At 58.3% G+C, this 10,664-nt stretch overlaps 1 protein-coding gene across 1 annotated transcript in view; it reads right to left on the bottom strand.

Moving 5' to 3' along the window:
- Window positions 1-932: 932 nt before the first annotated feature.
- LOC135284767 (fibrillin-2-like) overlaps window positions 933-10,664 on the bottom strand; it is an 80,736-nt gene continuing 71,004 nt past the window's right edge. The window contains exons 58-66 of the mRNA XM_064396461.1: window positions 10,099-10,224; window positions 9,431-9,553; window positions 8,108-8,224; window positions 7,491-7,619; window positions 6,958-7,077; window positions 5,753-5,984; window positions 5,265-5,433; window positions 2,066-3,501; window positions 933-1,791 (exon numbers count right to left, since the gene is read on the bottom strand). Coding sequence (XP_064252531.1) covers window positions 3,124-3,501; window positions 5,265-5,433; window positions 5,753-5,984; window positions 6,958-7,077; window positions 7,491-7,619; window positions 8,108-8,224; window positions 9,431-9,553; window positions 10,099-10,224 — 1,394 coding nt within the window. The 3' untranslated portion in view covers window positions 933-1,791; window positions 2,066-3,123. The remainder of the gene's footprint in view (window positions 1,792-2,065; window positions 3,502-5,264; window positions 5,434-5,752; window positions 5,985-6,957; window positions 7,078-7,490; window positions 7,620-8,107; window positions 8,225-9,430; window positions 9,554-10,098; window positions 10,225-10,664) is intronic.

The following is a 10,664-nucleotide window of genomic DNA, read 5'->3' as shown; positions in this document are numbered from 1 at the left end:
CCCCTGTCCCGGTTCTGTCCCCTCTCTCTCCCTGTTCTGTCCCCTCCCCCGGTGCTGTCCCCTCTCTCCCGGTTCTGTCCCCTCTCCCGGTTCTGTCCCCTCTCTCCCGGTGCTCTCCCCTCTCTCCCGGTGCTGTCCCCTCTCCCTGTCCCGGTTCTGTCCCCCCTCTCTCCAGGTTCTGTCCCCCCTCTCTCCCGGTGCTCTCCCCTCTCTCCCGGTGCTGTCCCCTCTCCCTGTCCCGGTTCTGTCCCCCCTCTCTCCCGGTTCTGTCCCCTCTCCCTGCCCGGTTCTGTCCCCCCTCTCCCCTGGTTCTGTCCCCTCCCTGCCCGGTGCTGTCCCCTCTCCCCCGGTGCTGTCCCCTCTCCCCCGATTCTGTCCCCCCTCTCTCCCGGTGCTGTCCCCCCTCTCTCCCGGTTCTGTCCTCTCTCTCCCGGTTCTGTCCCCTCTCCCGGTGCTGTCCCCTCTCCCGGTGCTGTCCCCTCTCCCTCCCGGCCCGGTGCCGCAGTCCCGCCCGCCCTCTGCTGGCACCGGGCTCCGTCTGCTTCCAAAATCCGGGACCATCAGCCTGGAGGGAGCGTCCGGGCCGGACCGCACCGGCCCCAGCCCTGCCAGCGCCCCCGGTGCCAGCCCTGCCGTGCCAGGGTCCCCTCCCCGTGCCCCAGCCTGGCCTGGGCACTGCCAGCCCCAGCGGCTCTGGAATTCCAGCCCAGCCTGGAATTCCTTCCCAATCCCCACCCAAATTCCCCCGTTCCCCGTGTCCTGTCCCTCCATCCCTGTCCCCAGCCCCTCCCCAGCTCTCCTGGAGCCCCTCCAGGTTCTGAGCTCCCCACGGAGCCTTCTCCAGGCTGGGCAATCCCGGTTCTGCCTCCAAGGAAGCTCCAGGATGGAGCTGGATGGGCCCAGCCTGTGCCCACACAAAGACACAGCCCCACTTAACCCAAAATAATTTTATTGTTGCCGTTGCTTCTGATACAAAAAAGGAATTCCACAAAGAGCCACCTCTCTGTGCGGGACAAGGGGCACAGGTTTGGGGTTTCAACACTTCCCCCCCAAAAAACCAACCAGTAAGAAATGTCAATATAAAACAAATTAAAAAATAAAAAACCAAACCAAACCAAAACAGAAAAACAAAACCAAAAAGAAAAACCCAGAAAACAAACCAAAACACCACACCAGAGAGGAGGAGAGGAAACTGAGCTTTGGGACTTTGGCTCAACACACGCACACAAACCCAGCTCTGCTAATTTATTATTATTATTATTAATAATACTTTTTGGATTTTGGTTTTTCTTTTTTTTTCTTTTTTTAAAAAAAAGCACCTGTTGAAAAAAAAAAACCAAAAAATAATAATTAAAAAAAAAAAAAACCAAAAAAACCAATCCCAAACATCAGGCCACCCATCCTGTCACAAGCTCAGGGACTCTTGTAAAATCCAGAGTCTGGAGCTGCTTTGAAGAGTTTTCAAGTTTGCCTGGAGCCCCGATACAGTAAACACACACATCCCCCACCCCAGAGGAATTCCCACCCCTCCAAAAACATGGAAAGCTACAGGAAAATGCACTCCTGACAGCACCGAGCCAGCATTCCTTTGGTGGTTTGCCATAAATATGGGAGGGTGGATGGATACAGTGCAGAACGCTGGCCAGGAACCAGCACCCAGGAGGCAGCTCCGCGGGAACGAGCGCCTTTATCCCGGGAACGAGCACCATTTATCCCGGGAATGAGCACCTTTATCCCGGGAATGGGCACCTTTATCCCGGGAACGAGCACCTTTATCCCGGGAATGAGCACCTTTATCCCGGGAATGGGCACCTTTATCCCGGGAACGAGCACCTTTATCCCCGGAATGGGCACCTTTATCCCGGGAATGGGCATCTTTATCCCGGGAATGAGCACCTTTATCCTGGGAATGGGCATCTTTATCCCGGGAACGAGCACCTTTATCCCGGGAATGGGCATCTTTATCCCGGGAATGAGCACCTTTATCCCGAGATGAGCATCTTTTATCCCAGGAATGGGCATTTTTTGTCCTGGGAACGAGCATCTTTATCCCGGGAATGAGCACCTTTATCCCGGGAATTGGCATCTTTTATCCCGGGAATGAGCACCTTTATCCCGGGAATTGGCATCTTTTATCCCAGGAATGAGCACCTTTATCCCGGGAATGAGCATCTTTTATTCCAGGAATGGGCATTTTTTGTCCTGGGAATGAGCATCTTTATCCCGGGAATGAGCACCTTTATCCCGGGAATTAACCAGCACCTTTCATCCCGGGAATGAGCCAGGGTTGGGGGAGAGCTGCAAAGGATTCCTGCAAACCCAGGGAATGGCCCCGCAGGGATCAGCTGGGAGAGGCAGGAGGGGCTGCAGAGACCCCCAGAGCAGAGCATGGTCCCCAGAGGTGCTGACCCCACTGGGACATTCCCGTGGCTGATCCCAGCAGGAGCTGATCCCAGGACATTCCCCGTGGCTGATCCCAGGACATTCCCCATGGCTGATCCCAGGACATTCCCCATGGCTGGGTGCTCATCCCAGGACATTCCCCGTGGCTGATCCCAGGACATTCCCCATGGCTGATCCCAGGACATTCCCGTGGCTGATCCCAGGACATTCCCCAGGCTGGGTGCTCATCCCAGGACATTCCCGTGGCTCATCCCAGGACATTCCCGTGGCTGATCCCAGGACATTCCCCAGGCTGGGTGCTCATCCCAGGACATTCCCCGTGGCTGATCCCAGGACATTCCCGTGGCTCATCCCAGGACATTCCCCATGGCTGGGTGCTCATCCCAGGACATTCCCCATGGCTGGGTGCTCATCCCAGGACATTCCCATGGCTGATCCCAGGACATTCCCCATGGCTGATCCCAGGACATTCCCCAGGCTGGGTGCTCATCCCAGGACATTCCCGTGGCTGATCCCAGGACATTCCCCAGGCTGGGTGCTCATCCCAGGACATTCCCGTGGCTGATCCCAGGACATTCCCCAGGCTGGGTGCTCATCCCAGGACACTCCCCGCGCTGTCCCAGCGCTGGCGGTGGCAGGAGAGGAGCCCGTTGCTGGCGGGGCGGGTGGCGAGGGGCAGGGCTGCGCTGTCGGGTGGGACTGGGGGGGTCTCTGGTGGCTTTAGTAGAGCTGGAGCTGCAGCTTCATCCTCAGCGCCTGGCCCAGCTCCCCCGCCAAGTAGTCGAGGTGGTTGCTGGCCTCGAGTTTGTGCAGTTCCCGCCGGCGGGGCAGGGCCACGCTGATGATCTCCAGCAGGTAGGTGCCCGGCAGGATTTTCTTGCGGCCCAGGTGCAGGAAGCTGAGCCCCTCCTTGTGGTGGATGCGGAAGAGCCCCTCCTCGTTGCCCTGGGCGATGGCGTAGCGCACGCGGTTCTCCAGCGGCTCCAGGGCCGGCAGCAGCTCCAGGATGTGCTCCTTGTGCGCCAGCTCCGACAGGTTCAGGGTCATGGACAGCGGCGCCTCCACGTCCATGCTGGCCAGGTTCACGGGCTGCTCCTGCTGGGGAAAGGGATTCAGGGGTCACCCGAGGGAAGCAGGGGTCACCCGAGGGATTCAGGGGTCACCCAAGGGATTCAGGGGTCACCCAAGGGATTCAGGCGTCACCCGAGGGATTCAGGGGTCACTCAAGGGATTCAGGGGTCACCCAAGGGATTCAGGGGTCACCCGAGGGATTCAGGGGTCACCCAAGGGATTCAGGGGTCACCCGAGGGATTCAGGGGTCACTCAAGGGATTCAGGGGTCACCCAAGGGATTCAGGGGTCACCCGAGGGATTCAGGGGTCACTCAAGGGATTCAGGGGTCACCCGAGGGATGCAGGGGTCACCCGAGGGATTCAGGGGTCACCCAAGGGATTCAGGGGTCACCCGAGGGATGCAGGGGTCACCCAAGGGATTCAGGGGTCACCCGAGGGATTCAGGGGTCACCCGAGGGATGCAGGGGTCACCCGAGGGATTCAGGCGTCACCCAAGGGATTCAGGGGTCACCCAAGGGATTCAGGGGTCACCCGAGGGATTCAGGGGTCACCCAAGGGATTCAGGGGTCACCCAAGGGGCACTGGGGACAGCCAAAGGTGGTGCAGAGACCCCATCGTCAGCAGGCGTGAAAAGACTCTTTGTTGCTAGAAACCTACAGTTCTTGTAGAAATCTTATACAGTTGTTATAGAAATCTCATACAGTTCTTGCAGAAATCTTATACAGTTCTTGTAGAAATCTTATACAGTTCTTACAGAAACAGTGGCAGAATTAAGACCTGATTGGCCCTTAGGAATCCTTTTTCACACTATGGGTGACCTACGAGTAGTACACTCTAGAGAACTAGATCTATAAACAGCTGAACTATATCTATCTATATATATATATAACTAACATAGAACTGTATCTATAAACAGATTAACTACATCTATATCTATATATACATAACTAATAGAGAGCTATATCTATAAACATATGAACTATATCTATCTATCTATCTATCTATCATCTATCTATCATCTATCTATCTATCTATCTATCTATCTATCTATCTATCTATCATCTATCTAACTGTATCTACAAACTATATCTATCTGGTTACAGAGAGAGATAATAATTGCTGGAATTCTTTAGTCTAAGTTTCTCCCAGCTTCCCAGGATTTTCCTGGGAGAACCTTGTCTGTCTCTGTTCAGAGGATATGTAATTACCACATTCAGGGAGGGCTCAGGGGCAGGAAAAGGTGGGTTTGGTTTTGGGAAATTCAGCCCTAAATCAGCTTTGGAAGTGACAGCTTTGGGTTTCTTGGTGTGCTGGTTGTGCCTGTGGCACTGAACTCCCAGCACACAGCTCCCACCCCCAGGGAGGATCAGTAACTTCAGGACCATTCTCCTTCCAAGCCCTAAAACGACCTCTCCTGCCCAGGGCTGTGAAATTCCCGGGACAGCTTTGGACAGAGGCCTGAACTCCCTCTGAGGAACAGCACCATGGAGAGGTTTGGGCTGAAAAGGACCTTAAAAAGTCTTGTTCCAGCCCCATGGGACACCTCCCACTATCCCAGGTTGCTCCAAGCCCTGCCCAGCCTGGCCTTGGAGAATTCCAGGGCTGGGAAACGTGGGCTTTATTCCTTGGTTTCACAAGAAGGGCTTGGGGAGGCCAAACCTGGGCAGATACGGATGAGCTGCTGGCTCTGCCTGGACTGAGGGAATGGGAGCCACTCCAGTTCTGTGTTCCTGAGGGGCTGCAGCTCCTGCCTGGCTCCAGCCCCTCCAGGATGCCCTGCATTTCTCACCTGGTGCCCCTCTGTGCCGTTGGCGCTGCGCCGCTGCCGGCCCCTCTTGGGGTACCCGTTGATCTTGCACTCGTAGCAGGTCTCGGGGGACAGCAGGTTGTCCTCATCCTCCTCCTGGGGCGCAGGCAGGTAGGGACCCTTCCCAAATCCCAAGCCAGAAATGCAGTGGCTGTGGCAGAGGAGCAGAGGGAAGCCATGAATGCAATGGAAGTGCCACCACTGCTGGGTTCTCGTGTGGGAAACACCCAGAGGGCCACGTGTGGCTGTGGCAGGGGACGTGCCCAAGAGAGACCACAACAAGGCTGTTTCATTAATTAACAGATTAATGAATGCACTGGGTGTATCCACAGAGAACCTACTGGCATCAAGCACACGGGGCAGGAGATGCGCTGGCACGAGGGACGGGCTGAACGAGGAGAAGCTGAGGGCTCCTCATCCCACATCCCCCCACAATTCCCAGCTGGGGACGCCCCTCTGGCCCTCCTTACCCCTGTCCTGCTCGGAAGTAGCCCCCCGGGCAGCCACAGAGGTAGCCCCCGTCCGTGTTGGAGCAGCCGTAGCTGCAGGGGCTGCCCCCGGCCGAGCACTCGTCCACGTCCTGGCAGCCCCCGAAGGCCTGGTCGAAGTCGAAGCCCGAGGGACAAACGCACTTGAAGCTGCCCAGGGTGTTGTAGCAGGAGGCAGAGCCGCAGGCAGAGGGGCTGGAGCACTCGTTCTCGTCTGCACGGAGCCGTGGAGGGTGGAATGGTGGGGACATGGAATCGCCGAGTCATGGGATGGCCCCACGGGTACAGGGTGCACCCCATGGGTACAGGGTGCACCCCGTGGGTACAGGACATACCCCATGGGTACAGGACATACCCCATGGGTACAGGATACACCCCAGGGGTACAGGGTGCACCCCACAGGTACAGGATACACCCCACGGGTACAGGGTAACTCCCAAGGGTACAGGATGTACCCCACAGGCACAGGATGCACCCCATGGGTACAGGGTAACTCCCATGGGTACAGGACATACCCCATGGGTACAGGGTGCACCCCACAGGTACAGGATGCACCCCACAGGCACAGGATACACCCCACAGTATGGGATACACCCCATGGGTACAGGGTAACTCCCACAGGTACAGGGTGCATCCCATGGGTACAGGACATACCCCATGGGTACAGGATGAACCCCACAGGTAAAGGGTAACTCCCATGGGTACAGAATACATTTCACAGGTACAGGATGCACCCCACGGGTACAGGATACACCCCATGGGTACAGGGTGCACCTCATGGGTACAGGATACACCCCATGGGTACAGGATGAACCCCACAGGTACGGGATGCACCCCACAGGTACAGGATGCACCCCATGGGCACAGGATGCAACCCACGGGTACAGGATGCACCCCATGGGTACAGGGTAATTCCCATGGGTACAGGACACCTCCCCCAGGCAGGGCACAGCTCCCCGGGCAGGGCACAGCTCCCCAAGCTGGGCACAGCTCCCCTGGCTATGGGACACCTCATCCAGGCAGGGCACAGCTCCCCGGGCAGGGCACAGCTCCCCTGGCTATGGGACACCTCATCCAGGCAGGGCACAGCTCCCCGGGCAGGGCACAGCTCCCCAGGCATGGGACACCTCCCCAGGGAGGGCACAGCTCCCCGGGCAGGGCACAGCTCCCCAGGTGCCCCCACTCACCCACGCACTGGTTCCACTGGTAGTGCTGCACGTAGCCCTGGGGGCAGCCGCAGCGGTACCCCCCGAGCACGTTCTGGCAGCCGTGCTGGCACCGGTGGTTCCCGTCACACTCGTCCACATCTGCACCAGAGGGACACACAGCGAGGTGAGACACTGTCCCCTGGCCCTGCCGGGGGCTCAGGGACCCGCCTGGCACCCTGCAGGCTGCTCCTGTGCCTCACTCTGCCTCTGCAGGGACACCTGAGTGACACCCCCAGCTCCCACACGTCCCTGCTGGGATGGTCCCTGATTTCCAGCTGAGGCTGCCCCCAGCTCTGCTCTGCTCCAGGCTGAGATCTCTGCTGGAATATGGCACCATTCCCTTCCCCAAGGATCATCCAGTCCAACCCCCAGCCCTGCCCAGGCCCCCCAACAAACCCACCCATCCCTGAGAGTGGTGCCCAAACACTCCTGGGGGTTCCCATCTGGACTGAGGCTCCTCAGAGAACCTCAGAACTGCTCCCCATGGAAGCTCCCTGCAGCCCCAGCCCCACCTTCACAGTTGACCCCGGAGCTGTCCAGGGAAAATCCCTTCTGGCACTCGCAGTTGTAGCTGCCCGGGGTGTTCAGGCACTGCCCCTTGGCTCCACACAGGGAGGGCTGAGCTGTGCACTCGTTGTTGTCTGCAAAACACCACCAGGAGGGCTTTGTGGCCACTGGAAACCCATCCCTGGCCACTGGAAATCCACCCGGAAATCCACCTGGAAATCCACCCCTGGCCACCTGTAAATCCACCTGGAAACCCATCCCTGGCCACCTGGAAATCCATCCCTGACCACCCGGAAATCCACCTGGAAATCCAGCCCTGGCCACCTGGAAATCCACCTGGAAATCCACCTGGAAATCCAGCCCTGGCCACCTGGAAATCCACCTGGAAATCCACCTGGAAACCCACCCCTGCCCACCTGGAATTCCACCCCTGGCCCTGTGGCCACCTCAGATGCTGGGGCAGAGCCCAGGCTGAGCAGCAGAGGGACAATGCAGCCACTGCCAGGGTGACTGCAGAGGGGCAGGGATCAGTTTGGGGAGTTTGGGGGCTGGGAAGCCTCTCCTGAGGCAGAGCTGCTCCGTGGGAAGGGGCAGGGCAGGAATTGAGGAGTTCTGCACTCACCAATGCAGGAGGAGTGGTGCTGGGTGAAGCCAGGGGGGCACTTGCAGTTGAAGCCCCCGATGACGTTGACACAGAGGAACTGGCAGTTGTGCTGCTTGGTGGAGCACTCGTCCAAGTCTGGAGGGACAAGGAAAAGCTCTCAGTTTACCCCCCCGAGGCTGTGACACCTCAGGGGCCCTGTGGATGCACAGCAGCAGCCCCAGGAACAACAGCCCTGAAGTTCTGCCAGGGGGAGGACAAACCTGTCCCCACCTCGGGGTAACACAGACACATCTGGAAAATGCAGGGGGGCTCCCCTGCCTCTCCTGCAAGTCACAAATCCCAGGTAAAGGATACACCCCATGGGTACAGGATGTACCCCATGGGCACAGGATACACCCCATAGGTACAGGATGCACCCCACGGCTACAGGATGCACCCATGGGCACAGGATGTACCCCATGGGTACAGGGTGCACCCCATGGGTACAGGATACACCCCATGGGTACAGGATGCACCCCATGGGTACAGGATACACCCCATGGGCACAGGATACACCCCATGGGTACAGGATGCACCCCATGGGTACAGGATACACCCCATGGGCACAGGATACACCCCATGGGCACAGGATGTACCCCATGGGTACAGGGTGCACCCCATGGGTACAGGATACACCCCACAGGTACAGGATACACCCCCCAGGTACAGGATGCACCCCCCAGGTACAGGATGCACCCCCCAGGTACAGGATGCACCCCATGGGTACAGGATACACCCCACAGGTACAGGATGCACCCCCCAGGTACAGGATGCACCCCCCAGGTACAGGATGCACCCCATGGGTACAGGATACACCCCACAGGTACAGGATGCACCCCCCAGGTACAGGATGCACCCCAGAGGTACAGGATACACCCCACAGGTACAGGATGCACCCCCCAGGTACAGGATACACCCCCAGAAGATGCAGGGATGTTCCCCAGCCTCTCCTGCCTGTCACACCTCCCAGGCTCTCCCAGATCCTCAGGCCAGGCTCCTCACACTGGGGGGTGGGCACAGCCCCAGCCTGCCTGGTGACAATGGCAGGCACAGCCACGTGCAGGGGACATCCCTCTGAGCTCCCTGGAGCTCAGGATGTGCCGTGCAGTCTCCAGGAAAGGACCAGGAGCACTTTTTCCCTGATCAGCCACACCTGGAGCATGGGAAGGCGAAACCCTCACGCACCAGCCCAGCGTGGCACCTTTCCCCACATCCTTCTGCTGCTGTTTGTCCAGGTGTGGCTGGCCTGTCCCCTCTCCCCCAGCTGCCAGGGGAGGCAGATCTCTGCTCCTGGCTCTGTACCTTTGCAGATCTTGCCGTCCTCCTGCAGGATGTAGCCCCGGGGGCAGGAGCACTGGTAGCTGCCCTCGGTGTTCTTGCAGATGAAGTTGCAGGGCTTTGGGGACTGGTTACACTCGTCCAGATCTGCACTCCAGACACAAAACACATCAGGCTGTGCTGCTGGGCAGGGTCCCCTCCACCCTTCAGGCCTCCCAGCCCACTCAGGGGCTCCTGAACACGAGGTGATGCCAGGTTTTGTGCTCAGGGGTGAGCTATCCCCATGGACTCTGGCACTCCTGGACAAACACCCCATTTTCACCCTCCAGAAAGCAGCTGAGCAGAGCCAAGGGCTTTGGGGGAGCCAGCACAACAAATCTGCGACAAATCCTGGAATCTGAGATTCCAGATGTGCCCTTTATGCCAACACCTGGATCCCAGCACGGCGCTCAGCCCGCCTGGAGCCACCTGTGCTGCCTGGGGGGGTTGGCAGCTCCCAGATCCCAGTCAGGATCCCAGTCCTTGCCAGCCCTGGGCTCGGGGAAGACACGGAGCTCGTTTTTCAGGAGTTAAAGAAGGACTTGGAGGTGAACAGGGCGGAGCATGCAGAGCGCAGAGCCGAGGGAAGGGCAGGTCCGGGCGGGGTTAAGGAGCAGGGAGGGCAGCCCGGGGATGCGGGGTGCCCGGCTCACCCTGGCAGGCCGTGCCCGTGATGTCCGGGGTGTAGCCCAGGCGGCAGTGGCAGCGGAAGGAGCCGATGCTGTTGATGCACTGCCCGTTCCTGCACAGGTTGGGCAGCACCTTGCACTCGTCGATGTCTGTGGAGGGGCAGGAGGAGCTGTCAGTGCCAGAGCTGCCCTGTGCCCAAATGCCAGGGCAGCTCGCTCGCCTCGAAAAGCTTATCTGGTGTTTGTTATCAGATAATTCACAAGTGGCTCAGAGTTATTTTGGCACCGTGGTCTGGCAGCTCCCAACTGCCAATAAACATCCCCCTGCTAAAGTGGGAGCTGGGAAGAGAAACTGCATTTGTGGCTGAGCTTTCACAAAGCAGAAATCCTCTGGAGATCTGTAGGGCTTCTCCCCAGAGCAGGGATGGGGCTGAGTGAAGGACTCTGTCAATTTATCATTATTTCCATGCTAAGTTACATTTGGCTCCTGATCAATCCTATTTCTTTTGCCAGCTTTAACACCTCGATATCTGCAGTTTATGTTCTGCTGTAATCTACCAGCAGTTCTTTTCACTTTACACTGTGTAATA

The sequence above is a fragment of the Passer domesticus genome, chromosome 21 (genome assembly GCF_036417665.1).
Source record: "Passer domesticus isolate bPasDom1 chromosome 21, bPasDom1.hap1, whole genome shotgun sequence".
Lineage (NCBI taxonomy): Eukaryota > Metazoa > Chordata > Aves > Passeriformes > Passeridae > Passer > Passer domesticus.
The sequence above is the reverse complement of the archived record's forward strand: the minus strand, read 5'-3'. Positions and strand labels throughout refer to the sequence as shown.